At 31.2% G+C, this 15,775-nt stretch overlaps 1 protein-coding gene across 2 annotated transcripts in view; it reads right to left on the bottom strand.

Annotated features, from left to right (window-relative positions):
- Window positions 1-970: 970 nt before the first annotated feature.
- LOC114324264 (uncharacterized) overlaps window positions 971-15,775 on the bottom strand; it is a 466,791-nt gene continuing 451,986 nt past the window's right edge. For both annotated transcript variants that reach the window (XM_050649910.1, XM_050649911.1), the window contains exon 8: window positions 971-1,183. In XM_050649910.1, coding sequence (XP_050505867.1) covers window positions 1,118-1,183 — 66 coding nt within the window. In that variant the 3' untranslated portion in view covers window positions 971-1,117. The remainder of the gene's footprint in view (window positions 1,184-15,775) is intronic.

The raw sequence follows: 15,775 nt of genomic DNA, 5'->3' as shown, positions 1-15,775 counted from the left end.
TATTTATATTTAACAATAAAACTCAAACTACACTTTATTTCGTGTTAAGAGAAAATTTATATGTTCAATTATATATAATCAAATAATAATTTTGTAAGTTTCTAAACAAAACAGTTGCAATACCAACTTAATTTTCTGTTTTCTTTATTTCTACGTTACCCTGTAAAGAACTGTAAGCAAATGTATACAAACTTGTCACCCTATTGGCAGTCATATCAGTTCAAAATTTTGTAGAAATCAATAGATTTAATTTAAGTTATAATTTTGGTCATTTTGTTGAAATATTTGTCATTTCATCATTAATAAATAAGCAAAGGTAGCGTCAAAAAATTATATATATATATAATAAGCGTGAAATTACTCTGCAAAATATACTCCATCTAATTTACTTACCGTTGCACGTCATCCGCGTCATAGCCCGAGACGTCACATGATACCAACATGAAATATTAGGCGGTAGGTGTGTTCTTTTTTAGAATCACTTTGCCGAGTACACTGGCGTTACAGCCACTAGGCATATTTTATTATATACGCGTAAAAATAATATTTAAAGATTTCTATTAATGTTAACTTGAAGAAATACACAATAATATGTCTCATTTAATTGGTATAAATGGATTATAAAGCGTTTTTATGAAGCACATTTGTTCGGAATACACTGTAACTATAATCGAATGAAGGTGATATTTTGGCGTTAATTGGTAACATTTATTTGACAGTTGCGATGATGACACTTCATATTTATTTATATTCTTTACTATAAGTATTTGTTTCATTATATTTACTGTTTTTATTATGTACTTTAACGTAAGATTATAACTTAATTCTTGTTTTCTATTTCTAAAATTTTTATTTATTTGATGTATTTGATTTAAAATGAATTCAAGAATTTTTTTAATTGGGCAACAATGTCAACTTAGATCTCTAACGTAAATAATGACGTGCAAGGGTAAGTAAATTAGACGGACTGTATCTCTGTATGCCAGAGTAATGTAATCAAAAAATTTCAAGAATGTTAAGAACTAAAGTTATTTTATATATTCTTAGGTGTCCAATAAAAAGTTTGACACTGTCGAAAGCAAACTTCCTAAATTATTACCTTATAAAAAGTAAGTACTTACATTATGTTTTTGATTCCAACGTCTTCAACTGTAGACGAATTATTCTGGAGAAGCTTTAAAATCTGAAAAAAAAAATAGTAAAATGTAGTTATGAGATAATCCGATTTATGCAAAATTTAAGTAACCATTATTGGTAGACCGTATGTAGTAAGTTTTCCTGTTTCAATAGAAAATTATAGTTCGAAATTCATATTTACATGCATAAATAATAATCGATGATCATCTTATACCGTAAGGTGTCGAGGTGTCTTCTTTACTCGTTATTCTCTGCGAACTTACGCCATTTTTTTCGGTCCCTAGCTAATTCTTTGGCTTCCTGCCACGATTTTCCTGTATTCTAAAATATTTCCATAACACTTGTATTCCACGTTTTCCTTTGTCGGCCTCTCCTGTTTTTTCCTATCGGCCTCGCTTCCCATGTCATTTTAACCTGTTTGCCGTCGTTCATTCTAAATAAGTGCCCAGTCCATTTTTATTTCTTTTCATGGATTTTTTCCTTTAATGATTTTACTTTTAATTCTCTTCTAATATCTTCGCTACGTTTTTTATCGGTTCTCCTAGCTCCCACGACTTTTGTTAAATACCTCATTTCGGCGGCATGCAATCTCTTTTCTTGTTTGTCGTTCAATTATCATTTCGTTTTAAATATTATCATTTTGCTTTTCCTAGTTATTTCTTTTTTATTTATAGTCCGTTCTTTAACGGTAAAATATTGCAAAACTTCTAAATTTTAAAGAACCGCTTGGATTGACATGAAATTTGGCATACATATAGCTAACAAGTCAAAGAAAAAAAGTGATATTGTGCCGATATGTGCTTTTGCCCCGGGGGTGCTTTTCACCCCCTGTTGTTGGTGAAAAAGTATTCGTCCAAAGTAAGTCCGGAAATCGATAAACTGACTAATTTTAAGTAACTTTTGTTCTATAGAGTTTTTTTAATAAGTCAATACTTTTCGAGTTATTTGCCAGTGAATATGTTCATTTTTTCAACAAAATAACCACACTTTAAGACGGTTTTTTTTGCAAATAACTCAAATAGTACGTACTTTGCCGAAAAAACATTCCTAGCAAAAATGTAGCCTGTAAAAAATTTAAAAAAATGGTGTATATTTTACGTCTCTATACCTAGTAGAAGCAGAGTTATACCTAATTAAAAATAGGTTCATATTCGTCAACTTCCAAATGGAATACTTTTGGATTCGTGAATACGTGAAATATCCAAAAATTAAGCACATTTCGGGGAAAACTCATTACAACTTATTTAAAGTGTTTAAAAAAAGCTTCATTTTTGTTTTATAAAAAAATTTCTAGCATCAAAAGTTACGCTCAAAATAAAGTTAGTCCCTTTTTTTTTGGTAAAAAAATCGGGAAATTCACCCCATAATTAGTATCTCAAATGAACTTAATCGTTACGACTTTACAAGTTTCTTGACCCGTGTATGTATTGTTTATATGATCTGTAAGTTTTATCGGTTCAAAGTCCTTATTTTTGAAAGGGCTCTAGTTAAAAGGGGTTGAACGAGTCACTCATCACGAATTTACGCAAATTTAGAAACACCAAATCTCAATCAATTTTTGTCTAACAGAAAAACAAAAAAATACATGATATTCAGGAAAGCAATGCTGACTTTTTTTGTTTTTCGAGATTTTTGGTATCTCTAACAATTTTGAAGTTATTTTGAAAAAAGGCATATTTTTCAAAATTAAAATTTTTAAAAATTTTACTTTAAAACCAAATTTTTTCCAAAATAAGCACTTTGAATCAATGAAACTTACAGATCATATAAACTCAACATAAGTAAAATAATTTGTGGAGCGGTAACGATTCATTTCATTTAAGTTGCTAATTAGGGGGTGGTCTTCCCGATTTTTTTGGCCAAAACAAAAGCGAGTAACTTTATTTTGAGCGTAATTTGCTTAAATTTAATGCTAGAAACTTTTTATACAAACAGAAATAAAGCTTTTCTTAAGCATTTTAATAGTAGATTATACCACGAGTCAATAATGATGGCTATTATTCCCGAGGAATATTTACGAACCGAGCCGCGTTAGCGGCGAGGGAGTAACATTCCGAGGGAATGAGAGCCATTATTGCGAGTAGTATACTCTACTTTATCTACGACAAATTAATTAATTTAAGATTTTTAATGAACAACTTTATTTGTTAAAAACATTAAAATTAGTAATAGTACAATTAATAAACTGAATTGGTTGAGAATTATCATTAACTTTAGTAGAGTTTTTAATACAAATATTTGGGATCTCGATTGCTGTAGAACAAGAAGATGGTACATTACTGTTTATCTCTTTAGCGATAGTATTTTCATAGTATCTTCATTTTCGTCCATCTCAACACAAACTGTCAAATATACTATTCGTTTGACAGTGACACTTTTTGAGGTTGATTATTTTGTTTCCGTGGTGAATTTTGTGATTGTTGTGCCAGAGGGATTAATAGCTATTAATCACGCATTATTAATCCCTAAGGGATTATTATATGGCATTATATTGCAAACACCACAAGTATAATACATATATTATGTATCAGTCGTAGATAAAAGTTATAATGGGTTTTCCCCTAAAAGTGCTTAATTTTTTGGATATTTCACTTCGAACTATTCTATTTGAAATTTGGTGAATATGAATCTATTTTTCATTGGCTATAACTCTGGTTTTACGATGTCCAGAGACCTAACGTGTACACCCTTTTTTTTACTTTTTTACAGGCTATATTTTTGCTAAAAACGTTTTTTTTTCGACAAAATACTTACTTTTTGAGTTATTTGCGAGAATCCGTCTAAAAATGTAGTTATTTTGTTGAAAAAAGAACACATTCACTCACAAATAACTCGAAAAGTGTTGACTTGGCGAAAAAGCTCTATAGAACAATAGTTATTTAATATTAGTCAGTTTATCCATTTCCGGACTTATTTTAGACTTATATTTTTTCACCCCCAACAGGGGGTGAAAGTCACCCCAGGGCAAAAGCACACATCGGCACAATATCACTTTTTTTTTATATGTAAGCTATGCGTATGCCAAATTTCATGTCAATCCAAGCGGTTCTTTAAAATTTAGAGCAAAAACCGTGAAAGAATGGACTATTAAGAAGATTTTATACAGCGAATGATATGTTCTTGTAGCTGCTTTTATCCTATTTCCAATTTCGTCTTCTTGTGTCCCCTTCTTGTTTAAAATTATTCCAGGGTATTTAAATGTATCTACCTGTTCTATTTTTTGCATTGGATTTCAATATTTAGCTTAACATCTTTCTTGGATAGTGCCATTACTTTTGTTTTTTCCATATTAATTAATAGATTGTAATTTTTTAATTCTGCCTCCCAGATTCTTATGTTCTCCTCCAGAGCTCTTTTAGTTCTTGTCACAATAACAATATCATCTGCAAATACACAGGCTTCGATTTTTATTTGTTGTGGGTTTCTGTATCTGTAATTCACATTTAAGATCTCTAAAATTACCGATTTGTATCCCAAGTGATATTTTGTCAGTTTCAATTTCACTATAGTTATAGTGTTTTCCATAGTTTTCCATATTTCGCAAATCGATATATATTTACGCATACTAAAAAGACCAAAAATATTGTTTACCTACTCTATCTCACATTATGTATAAGCTTTTAGTTTGTGAAAACTTTCATTATAGATAGCAGTACGTGAAGGGTTTAAACTGTGCGTGAAGTAACAATGTATTTTAAACGGGATTTACTTTTTCGCACTGTTTTTTGGCATACTTTGATATAATCAAATATCCTTGGTGATGAGATGTGAGCAATAAATTACAACAAAAGTTTTGACAGTTTTGTGGTTTGAAAGAAGTTTGAATTTTTAAATGTCAAAGTTCTAAACATTGTAGAATAGAAATGTATTTCAGCGAAGAAGAGTTGCAGTTTTTTTATTTGTTTGTCGTAGATAAAATATTGTATGAAACTGTGCGTGAAGTAATTCTTGCGTACTTACGCGACGTATCGCACTCGCGTCGCTTGTGCTCTAAACATCGCGTGCGTGCGCAAAAATCATACTTCACGAACGGTTTCATAAATAAATATTATTAGGCGAGCGGCACACCCCTAATTTGAGGCTTAGAAATCGAAAAAGCGACCATGATAGGTGAATGGCAAATTTTGGTCATTCTTTATATTTTTGAGATCGCTGAATCCGAATATGAAGTTTATTTTTATCTAGAATTGGTCGAACATGCTCAAAAATCAAATTTCAAGCAATATTTCAAACAAATCAATTTTGATGATTTTTCAACTTTAACTCGCTGTATCTTTGGTCGGTGTAAATATTTCCTGTTGAAAATTTTACTATATCATCTTTAAGGTGATACAGTAGCGATCAACAGGTAGCCAAAACGCGTTCCAAGATTTCGGCTGTAATTTTGAATATTTTTTCGAGATATTTGGCACACGTATTCATAATATAATAAAGAATAGCGGTACAGACCCCAATTTGAAAAATATATTAATATGTGGAAATTACTCTGTAATTAAATATAATATTTAAAAAACGAGCCTGTACCGCCATTAAGAAGAACAAAAAAATACACTTTCTTCAAATAAAGTTTTTTATCCCATGTCTAGATTTTGTGTCATTTTGGAACTATTAATGAAATAAAAAATTTTAGTAGTTCCAAAATGACACAAAATCTAGACATCGGATAAAAAAGTTTATTTGAAGAAAGTGTATTTTTTTGTTCTTCTTAGTGGCAGTACATGCTCGTTTTTTTAATATTGTACTTAATTACAGAGTAATTTCCACATATTAACATATTTTTCAAATTGGGCTCTGTACTGCCATTCTTTATTATATTACGAATACGTGTGCCAAATATCTCGAAAAAATATTCAAAATTACAGCCGCATTCTTGGAACGCGTTTTTGCTACCTGTTGATTGCTAATGTTCCCTCTTAAAGTATTTAGGTAACAATGAAATTTGTCCGAATTGTTTAAAAAAATTAAAAGAGGAGTTGTTAATTTTTAAACATTTTGTAGTCAGATTTCGTTAGTTTCATGTTTACTTAAAAAAGTTGAGTAACAAACTTTGTAGTTTATAATTTTAGCCAGCAAAGCATTAAAACATAAGTCATGAAGAAATTTTCTGCAAAATTTCAAAAAGTTATGTGACTTTATAGACGAGTGGCACTCACTAAAAAAACGGGTGCTGAATGGCTAATTTTGGTCATACTTTATGTTTTTGATGGTACCGAAAACTAAAATGAGGTTTATTTTGTATTTTAAGTGAGGACACATGGTTAAAATCACAATTTTACACTAAAAATAAAAAAAATGAAATCATTTTTTTCTTAAAATTAAAAGATGCACCATTTTTTTTTCTATAAAACATTTTATTCCTTGTACTCTGCAATGATGAGCGCGGTAACAATCTGCAAAATAACGCAAAAAAGGGAAAACATAACACATTGCGAAACAAAAAGAGATGAAACTAGTGGAGGTGGAAATTATCGTTATAAGCGTATAAATTAACATTACATTACATAGATTCCCATCTTTAGACGTCTATGACAGGAGTATTTTATAAAATTATACTATCACAGTGACAGTTGTCATACTCCTCTGATATGTCTAAAAATGGGAAACTATGTAATGGAATGTTAATTTATGCGTTAATAACGATAATTTCCACCTCCACTAGTTTCATCTCTTTTTGTTTCGCAATGTATTATGTTTTCCATCTTTTGCGTCATTTTGCCGGTTATTAGCGCGCTCATCACTGTATATATTAATATAAACTTAATAAAAATTCTACATTTCAAATTTTGTTTTTTTTTTCTCTGATTCTGACCTTGGTTTAGAACTAGAACCTTTAGCCACGTAATTGTATAACTTATCGCTAAGTCAGGTGTAATCTGTAGTGTGTGTGTTGAGTAGGTGTCTTGTTACTTTGCAAAGTCGACGTCATTGTCTTTGCAAAGAGACACTAATTGTATCCGAACGTCTGCGGTCCCTCCGGTGAGTTAAAATTTTGTTACTCAATTTTGCGATTAGACATTGAAATTCTGGAATCTTCACCTTTTACTTTAAAAAATTCATAACTTTTATTCTAATAACACTGAAAGATTATAAAAGGTCTCATTGTCTTCAGGAAGGTGAGAAATATATACTATAAAATTTCAGAAAAGAATATTAAAATGGAACAGATCTGTAGCGAGTTAAACGCAAAAAACGTATTTTTTTTTATTTTTAGGGTAAAATTGCGATTTTGACAATTTTCCCCCACTTAAAATTCAAAATGGAACTCATTTTCGTTTTCAGCGCCATCAAAAACAAAAAGTATGACCAAAATTAGCCATTCACCACACCGTGGTCATTATCTCGAGAAAAAAGCATTTTTTAGGAGTGCCACTCTTCTATAACGTCACATAACTTTTTTTCTTATTGATTATTTTAACTTAAAATTTTTCAGAAAACTTCTTCATGACTCATGACTCATATTTTAATGCTGTGTTGGTTAAAATTATAAACTAAAAAGTTTGTCAGCCAACTTTTTTAAGTAAAAATGGAACTAACGAAATCTGACGACAAAATGTTTAAAAAATAACTACTCCTCTTTTAATTTGTTTAAACAGCTCGGACAAATCTCATTTTTATTTAAATACATCAAAGGTAATACAATAAAATTGTTTGAAAGGAAAGAATTACCGCAACCAAAGATACAAATTTAACTTTTGAAGATGTTTCACCACCTTTATATAAAAATAAACTTCATATTCGGTTTCAGCTACCTCGAAAACATAAAGAATGACCAAAATTTATCATTCACCTAAAAGTTGATTTTCGTGGTCGGTATAGCATCAAACATCATTTTAGGGGTTGCTGCCGCTCGCCTATATCAACAAGCGTTAAATTCATTAACCTTTTTTTTTATACTTTAATATTATTTTTGTTGTCTATTAATTTTTGGTTATTGAACTTTTCCATACGAATTTTGCTAGGTCAAATAGTAATGATACATATTATAGCAATTGAAATAAATGTTTCTGATATGTCTCAGGCCTTTATCTTGAGCAATTTTCTTTGACATCTATAAAGGACCATCGCAAGAGCAGTGTAGTTTAATCTCAATTCCATTTAATAAATATATACATAACAATAAAGCCTTTTCAACTGGCTTGCACTTAATCAAAACAAATATCGAAATAATTATTATCAATATTAACCAATCAAAACAGATATTTTCTAATATATCGAACACAACTACACATAGCACTTAACACTGAAGAGAATAGTTATTATTATAGATTTCATATCGTACACAATTGAGATATATTATATTACAAAATTCTATTGTCCATATAGAATTTAATAATCGTTTGAAGAGAACTGAAATGGACATTGCAATAATTGGAATGCATATTATAAATTAATAACGTGCGATCCACAATAAATTATTGGGATCAAAGCTAGGCCTTGCAAAAAATTACGTAGGTATTGTTTTAATCTGAATTTATATCATTTGGTTTATCAATTAATTTTGATTAACATTATAAAGCATAAAAATCAGTCAAAACCTTTAACACAGAACTTTAATCAAAAATAAAAAGAATTAACAAAATTATAAGTAACAATGATAATAAATAAAATCAAACAATATGCTGTAGGTATATGTCCACCACCAATATCTCTACATAACCTAACTTTTCTTATTCTGTGGTTAAGTTGACGTACACTGCAAAGTTGACGTAAACTGGAAAGTATATCTGAATTAAGAATCCTCTGTCGTTCAGAGCCACCTATGGTGACAATAATTTTGGATCACACGTTATAATATATATGTATACATACACCTGTGTATAACAACTCAATAATATCATAGCGGAAGTTACCGTTAACGGAAAATTAATTAACAACTTTAACAGAATAAATACAAACGCAAAAAAACGAAATAGGTAATATAATATTATAATAATAATTTGTAATAAACCTATATGCTTATTAAAAAAAGACCACAAAATATGAAATAAATATTGACAATATTAATAATATGGTAACGTTTGATCCCATTGCATTTATAACGAAATCGCATCATTCACGTTTATAGTCCGATTTTTGATCAAACGGGGACACATTTTTACGGTACACACATCTGTCTTTTGTCAACCCCCTCCCTTCCACATCCCCCACCCCTTATTTTTAAATAGGGAATAGGGGTTGTGTGCTAGCTCATTTGAAATGTTATTCAATTCTCTATTCAGTAATATGAACATTGGCGTAATTATTTGTACATGGTGTCCAAGAAAAATTATTTTAAATTAAATTGACACAAAAAGAAGAATGTATGTAATTTATTTAACTTAAAATACATTCTACTGCTGACAGAAAACGAAAAAAAATGTTTATTTGATAAATAAACATTGTTTGTTGCTTAAATTCAATATTCAACCTACCAAGAGGCAGATGGATGGCAGCTTGAACATTCAAATTAAGTAAAAAGCAGTTTTTATTTATCAAAAAACATTTTTTGCTGTTTTGTGACAGCAGTAGAATGTATTTTGAATTAAATAAATTACATACATTCTTTTTTTGTGCCAATTAATTTAAGTTAAAAAATTGTTTCTTGGACCCCCTGTATAAATAATTATGTTAATGTTTATATTAGTGAATAGAGAATTGAATAACCTTTCAAATGGGCTAACGCACAACCCCTATTCCCTATTTAAACATAAGGGGTGGGGATGTGGAAGGGAGGGGGTTGACAAATGACAGATGTATGTACCATAAAAATGTGTCCTCCTTAGATCAAAAATCGACCTGTTTCGTAATTTTCTTAAAATCAAATAAATACTGCCAAATATCGAGAACATTTTTATTTGGCCCACTCTGTATAAATAAGTAAGTATTAAAGGATAAAGTGTGTGTAATAGTGCAATCACTGAAGGTGAATATGAGCTATTACCTCCGATTTGCACTCCATCGATTTGCACGAAAATATGTGAGTGGTTAGAGGATATCTCAAGGAACAAAGGTGACATGGTGCCAACTTGCGCTTTTACCCTGGGGGTGGATGCCACCCCTCCTCGGGAGTGAAAATTATTTTATTAAAAATAACCCCACAATTCGATAGAGCGACAAATTATAAGCAAAATTTGTTATATAAAGTTATTAAAATAAATCAAAACTTTTTGAGTTATTAAAGATCAAAAATGTTAATTTTTCGTGAGAAAAATACATGTTTTTAACCGATTTCTCATAAATTACTCAAAAACTATAAAATTTTACAAAAAAGTTATTATTGTCAAAATTGAGGCTAATAAAAAATCAAATAAACTCCTTACTAGAAAAACCTTTCAATGTTAACCTTTCCAATGTTATAGGTAATTGAATGTATATTTCTTTCGTCGAGTACCCAAATCTAAGTATTCAAGCTTAAATATCGGGAGAATGATGCGTTTTATAACATAAACTTATTAAAAATTTGTCAAAGCTCATTGAAATATCTATCAAATAAGTGCTCGCACAAGTTGATAGCATTAAAGTTTATGCACCAAAAATGTTTCAAAATGTATCTTTTAAAAAATTATCTAAAATATGTTATTGTTTTTTTTGTAAATAACCCCGTTAAATTTGAAAGTAGCAAGTTCATGTAATAACTGGTTAAAATTGTATTCCAATAGCTATTAAAAAACGTCAAAATAGTCATTTATACCTCTTAATTTTTTAAAAATAAAAGGTTAAATGGCCCCGGTTACATGGTACTCGCAGCAAAATTGAAATTTTAAACGTTTCTATCTCGGTTATTTTTTACTCTACGAAAATAGTAAAATGGGTAAAGTATTTGTTACAGAAAAAACTAAAATTTAGTTATTTATCATTTTTTATGTATATTGAGTATTTTTGGAGTTATTATCAAAAGAATATGAAAAGTACGATAATTCTAAAAATTCTGATTTTTTTAAATTATATCTTTTTTTCAAAAATATGCATTCTAAACCGGTCAAATTTGTTGAAATAATTAACCATGATAACATAAAGAAATTCTTGTGAGGATTACTACAAATTTTAATTTTTGCGGAAATGGCGTATGTTTAGTTTTTAACTTTTTCCTAAAAAAATCGAAATGGTTCTCTTATTTTCATCATAACTTGCTTAATTTTGATGCTATTAACTTCTACTGAAGCTCATTTGATAGGTATTCCGAAGTACTTTGACAAGTGTTTAACAAGTATATTCTATAAATTGCATCGTTTTCCGTTATGTAAGCTTGAATATTTAGATTTGAGTACTCTTCGAAAAAAATATACATCCAATTACCCGTAACTCACTTTAAAATAACATTAGTTTAGTTTCTTTAAGTAGGGAGTGTGTTAAATTTTTTATTATCCTTAATTTTGGTAATAAGAGCTTTTTTACAAAAGCTTACAGTTTTTGAGTAATACGTGAAAAACAGCTTTAAAACATGCATTTTTTAAGAAAAAATAAAATCTTTGATATTTAATAACTCAAAAAGTATTGATTTATGTTAATAACTTTATATAACAAATTTTGCTTAGAAGTTGGCCCTCTATCGATTTCTGGTATTATTTTTAATAAAAAAATTTCACCCACGAGAAGGGGTGGCAACCACCCCTAGGGTAAAAGCGCAAATTAACATCATGTCACCTTTGTTCCTTGAAGTATCTTCTAACTACTTACCAATTTTCAGAAAATCGATGAAGGTTCAACGAAATCGGAGGTGAAAACCTTCAGTGACTCCACTATAATAAAAGAATATAAATTAAGCGTTTTTATTTAAATATAAGTGTTAAAAAATATACATCAGTAATAAACGTTGCAGTATAAATTACCTAGTTTCAAATGAATTTTAAACATTTTATCAATTTCCTTTGTCATTCGAGCTGTGGGTGTACAGAAGAATTCTGAAAATATCGTGGACAGAACACGTCACAAACAAAGAGGTTCTGAGAAAGATGAATAAAGCAATGGAAATCCTAAATGATCCTGATAAAGATAGAAGTGCGAAAGCAGGAGTAGGAATTCTTATTAAGAAAAAGTATAAAAGGAACATCAAATCGTGGGAGCCCATAAATGAAAGAATTATAAAAGTCCATATGACCTTATTCGGTAGAGATATAGTGGTATTAGGAGTATATGGTCCAACAGATGACAGTAACATCAAGGAAAAGGAAAACTTCATGGATACGCTACAAGGTGAAATCATAAAGGTCAAAAAAAGGAAAGAAAAAATCATCGCAGGAGATCTGAATGGCAGAGTTGGGAAAAAAGAAAATGACCAAACAATTGGAAGATTTGGAGAAGACGTTGGAAACAACAATGGAGAAAGACTTACAGAACTATGTGAGATGAACGGCCTCAGAATCACCAACGGCTTTTTTGAACATAAAGACATTCACAAGTACACATGGACTCAAGAAACAAGAAACCTTAAGTCGATAATAGATTACGTCATACTGTAGAAAGAAACCACAATGCGAATAAGAGACGTAAGAGTACAAAGAGGAGCAGAATGCGGCAGCGACCATAGACTACTGATAGCAAGATTAGAACTACCATGGGTACACCAAAGTGCACAGAGTAACCAAGAACCACATAAAGAATTACCAACAGAAAAAAGACTGAAGATACACTTACTTCAGGACGACTCCATAAGAAACTTGTACCAAAGAAGATTAGATCAGAAGCTATTGGAATTTCGTTTTGAGGAGAATATCAACAGTACATACGAACACATAAGAGAAAGCATAATACAAGCAGGTCTGGAAGCGCTAGGAGAAATAGAAAATACAAGAGATAAAAATTACAAATGGGAATTCCACGAAGACACCTTAGAGAAAATAAAAGAAAAAAAAGAACTATACCATAAATACCTAAGCACAAAAGATCCACAAAACCTCCGTAAATATAGAGATAAGAACAGAGAAGTTAGGGCTATTACAACGAAAGAAAAAAATGAACAATGGGAAAGGTCATGTAGAAGTATAGAACAGAATATGGGAGGAACAAGAAGTTCAGAAGCCTGGAAAATTGTGAAATCATTACGAACTAACAGGAAAGAGAAAACTTTTATACAATACATACCAGACGACGAGTGGGAGAACCACTATAAAAATCTACTGATAGAGCAAAGACCAGAATTCAGCATCGATGGAGACGAACAAAAATAATGACCACAGAGGAAGAAAAAATAGTCATAACAGACAAAGAGATGAAAGAAGCAATAAATTCCATGAAGAACAATAAAGCTGGAGGACCAGGAGGAATTGTGGCGGAACTAATCAAATACGGAACACAGAGATTAAGAAGAATGATATGCCGAATCATGGAAAGAGCAATAAATGGAGAGGACATCCCTAAACAATGGCAGGAAGCCTACATAACATCGATATACAAAAAAGGTACTGTATGGCAGGATCCTCAGGAACAAAATAGAGAAAAATATAGAAGGTAAAATCGGAGAAGAACAAGCAGGTTTTACAGCAGGGAAATCATGTCTAGATCATATCCATACAATACAACAGACAATAGAGAAAAAAAGAGCTAAGAACAAAGATGTACACATGGCGTTTATAGACCTTAGGAAGGCATACGACACCGTGCCAAGGAAAGAACTGTACAAAGCAATGACTAAAATAGGGATACCACCTAACCTAACACAAGCAATCAAAAACATGTACAGTGGAAATGAAGTAAATATAAAAATCGGAAACAAGGTAGTTGCTAACTTCAAAACAACAAAAGGATTACTAAAGGGATGCCCAACGTCACCGACTCTATTTAAAATATTTTTAGAACACGCACTAACAACTTGGAAGACAAAGTGTAGGAGTATGGGAATACCGATAAGGGACGATTATCTCTACACATTGTGTTTCGCAGACGATCAAGTGGTGATGGCTCAAGATGAAGAGGATATCAGTTACATGGTAAGAAAACTAAAAGAGGAATACAAAAAGTGGGCCTGGAAATAAATATGAAGAAAACGGAATACTTAGTAATATCGGAAGAAGACGTAAAAAACTTAGAAGTAGAAGAACAAGTTGAAATAAAAGGAACGAAGAATTTTAAATATTTGGGCTTTATAATGTCGAAAAGCGGAACAACAGAAGCAGAAATAAAAAGTAGATTGGGACAAACAAGATCTTGCATCAGACATCTCCATAATGTAATCTGGAATAAAAACATCAAGGGAAAAACAAAAAGAATGATATACCAAACAATAGTAAGAAGCATCATGACATTTGCCGCAGAAATTTGGGTCATAAACAAAAAAAAACCCAAAAAAGCATTCTGGCAACCGAAATGGAATACTGGAGAAGATGCTGTGGTCTCACCAAAAGAGACAGAATAACAAATGAGGAGATAAGGAGAAGAATGCAAGTGGAAAAAGATGTCCTGCAATATATAGACGAGAGAAGACTGAAATGGTACGGCCACGTACGCAGAGCAGAAAACACTTGGATATACAAGGTTGCAGAATGGAGCCCAAGAGGAACGAGAAGAAGAGGACGACCTAGAAGGTCTTGGAAAAATGAAGTCGACGAAGCCATGTCTAAGAAAGGATTGGAAGACGGAGACTGGGAAGATCGAAAAAAATGGAAGTCCTGGCTGACGGAAGGGAAACGGCATTAGCTGTAGACAACCCTTTATATTATTATTATTTTCCCAGATTTAGCCATACGGCTCACACTCCCTCTAAGGGGAAAATTGACTCATCCCAGATACCTACGGTATCAAAAGGATTGAGCTCTGGTGGGACTCTTTCCGTGTTATCGAGCCCTAGGTGACTTGGAATGCAGGTGTATCTCCCAGAAATTTTCGTACGCATCTGGCCGTCGCGAGCAGTACAGCTTTCTGCATGGTCTTATAAAGATGTTCATTCAGACCCAGCTTTTTTATGCTTTCGAGGAGGGTCTTCGGAATGACTCCAGTAGTAGACATAATAATCGGTATCGTCTGGGTACTTTCCATTCTCCATTGCCTTCGTATTTGAATTTCTAGATCTCTGTACTTGGCGATCTTTTCAGTAAATTTACTACGTAGATTATTGTTGTTAGGTATCGCCACATCAATTAGTGTTGTTTGTCTTGTTAATTTATTAACTAGTACGAGATCTGGTCTATTATGTGCCACTGTTTGGTCTGTGAGCACAGTGCGGTCCCAGTATAGCTTGTAGTTGCAATTCTCAAGCATACTCTCAGGGACGTATTGATAATACGGGAGATGGTCTGTTCGGAGAAGTCCCAGCTTGATAGCTATCTCTTGATGAAGGATTTTTCCCACTGCGTCATGCCGTTCCTTGTATTCAGTCAATCATTTTATTATTATCATATTTATTTATTTATATTATCATATTATTTATCATATTCAGTTATTTCATCATATATATATTTATCATATTCAGTTATTTCAGTTATCATATATTCAGTTATTATTATTATTATTATTATTATACAATAAATTTGAGCAGGGGTCGCGAAACCCATATGCCCATTAGACTACAATATTATTATATAGTATGCATGAAATGTTAAATTAAATAGTTACATTAAAATAGATACATATTATGCAAACTAACTAAGTAAATAAATATAACTAAATATACAAAAACATAGCACATAGGGAGCAAGTGTTTGGTACAAATTAAATGTTCAATTTT

The sequence above is a fragment of the Diabrotica virgifera genome, chromosome 4 (genome assembly GCF_917563875.1).
Source record: "Diabrotica virgifera virgifera chromosome 4, PGI_DIABVI_V3a".
Lineage (NCBI taxonomy): Eukaryota > Metazoa > Arthropoda > Insecta > Coleoptera > Chrysomelidae > Diabrotica > Diabrotica virgifera.
This window is presented reverse-complemented; position numbering and strand designations above follow the sequence as displayed.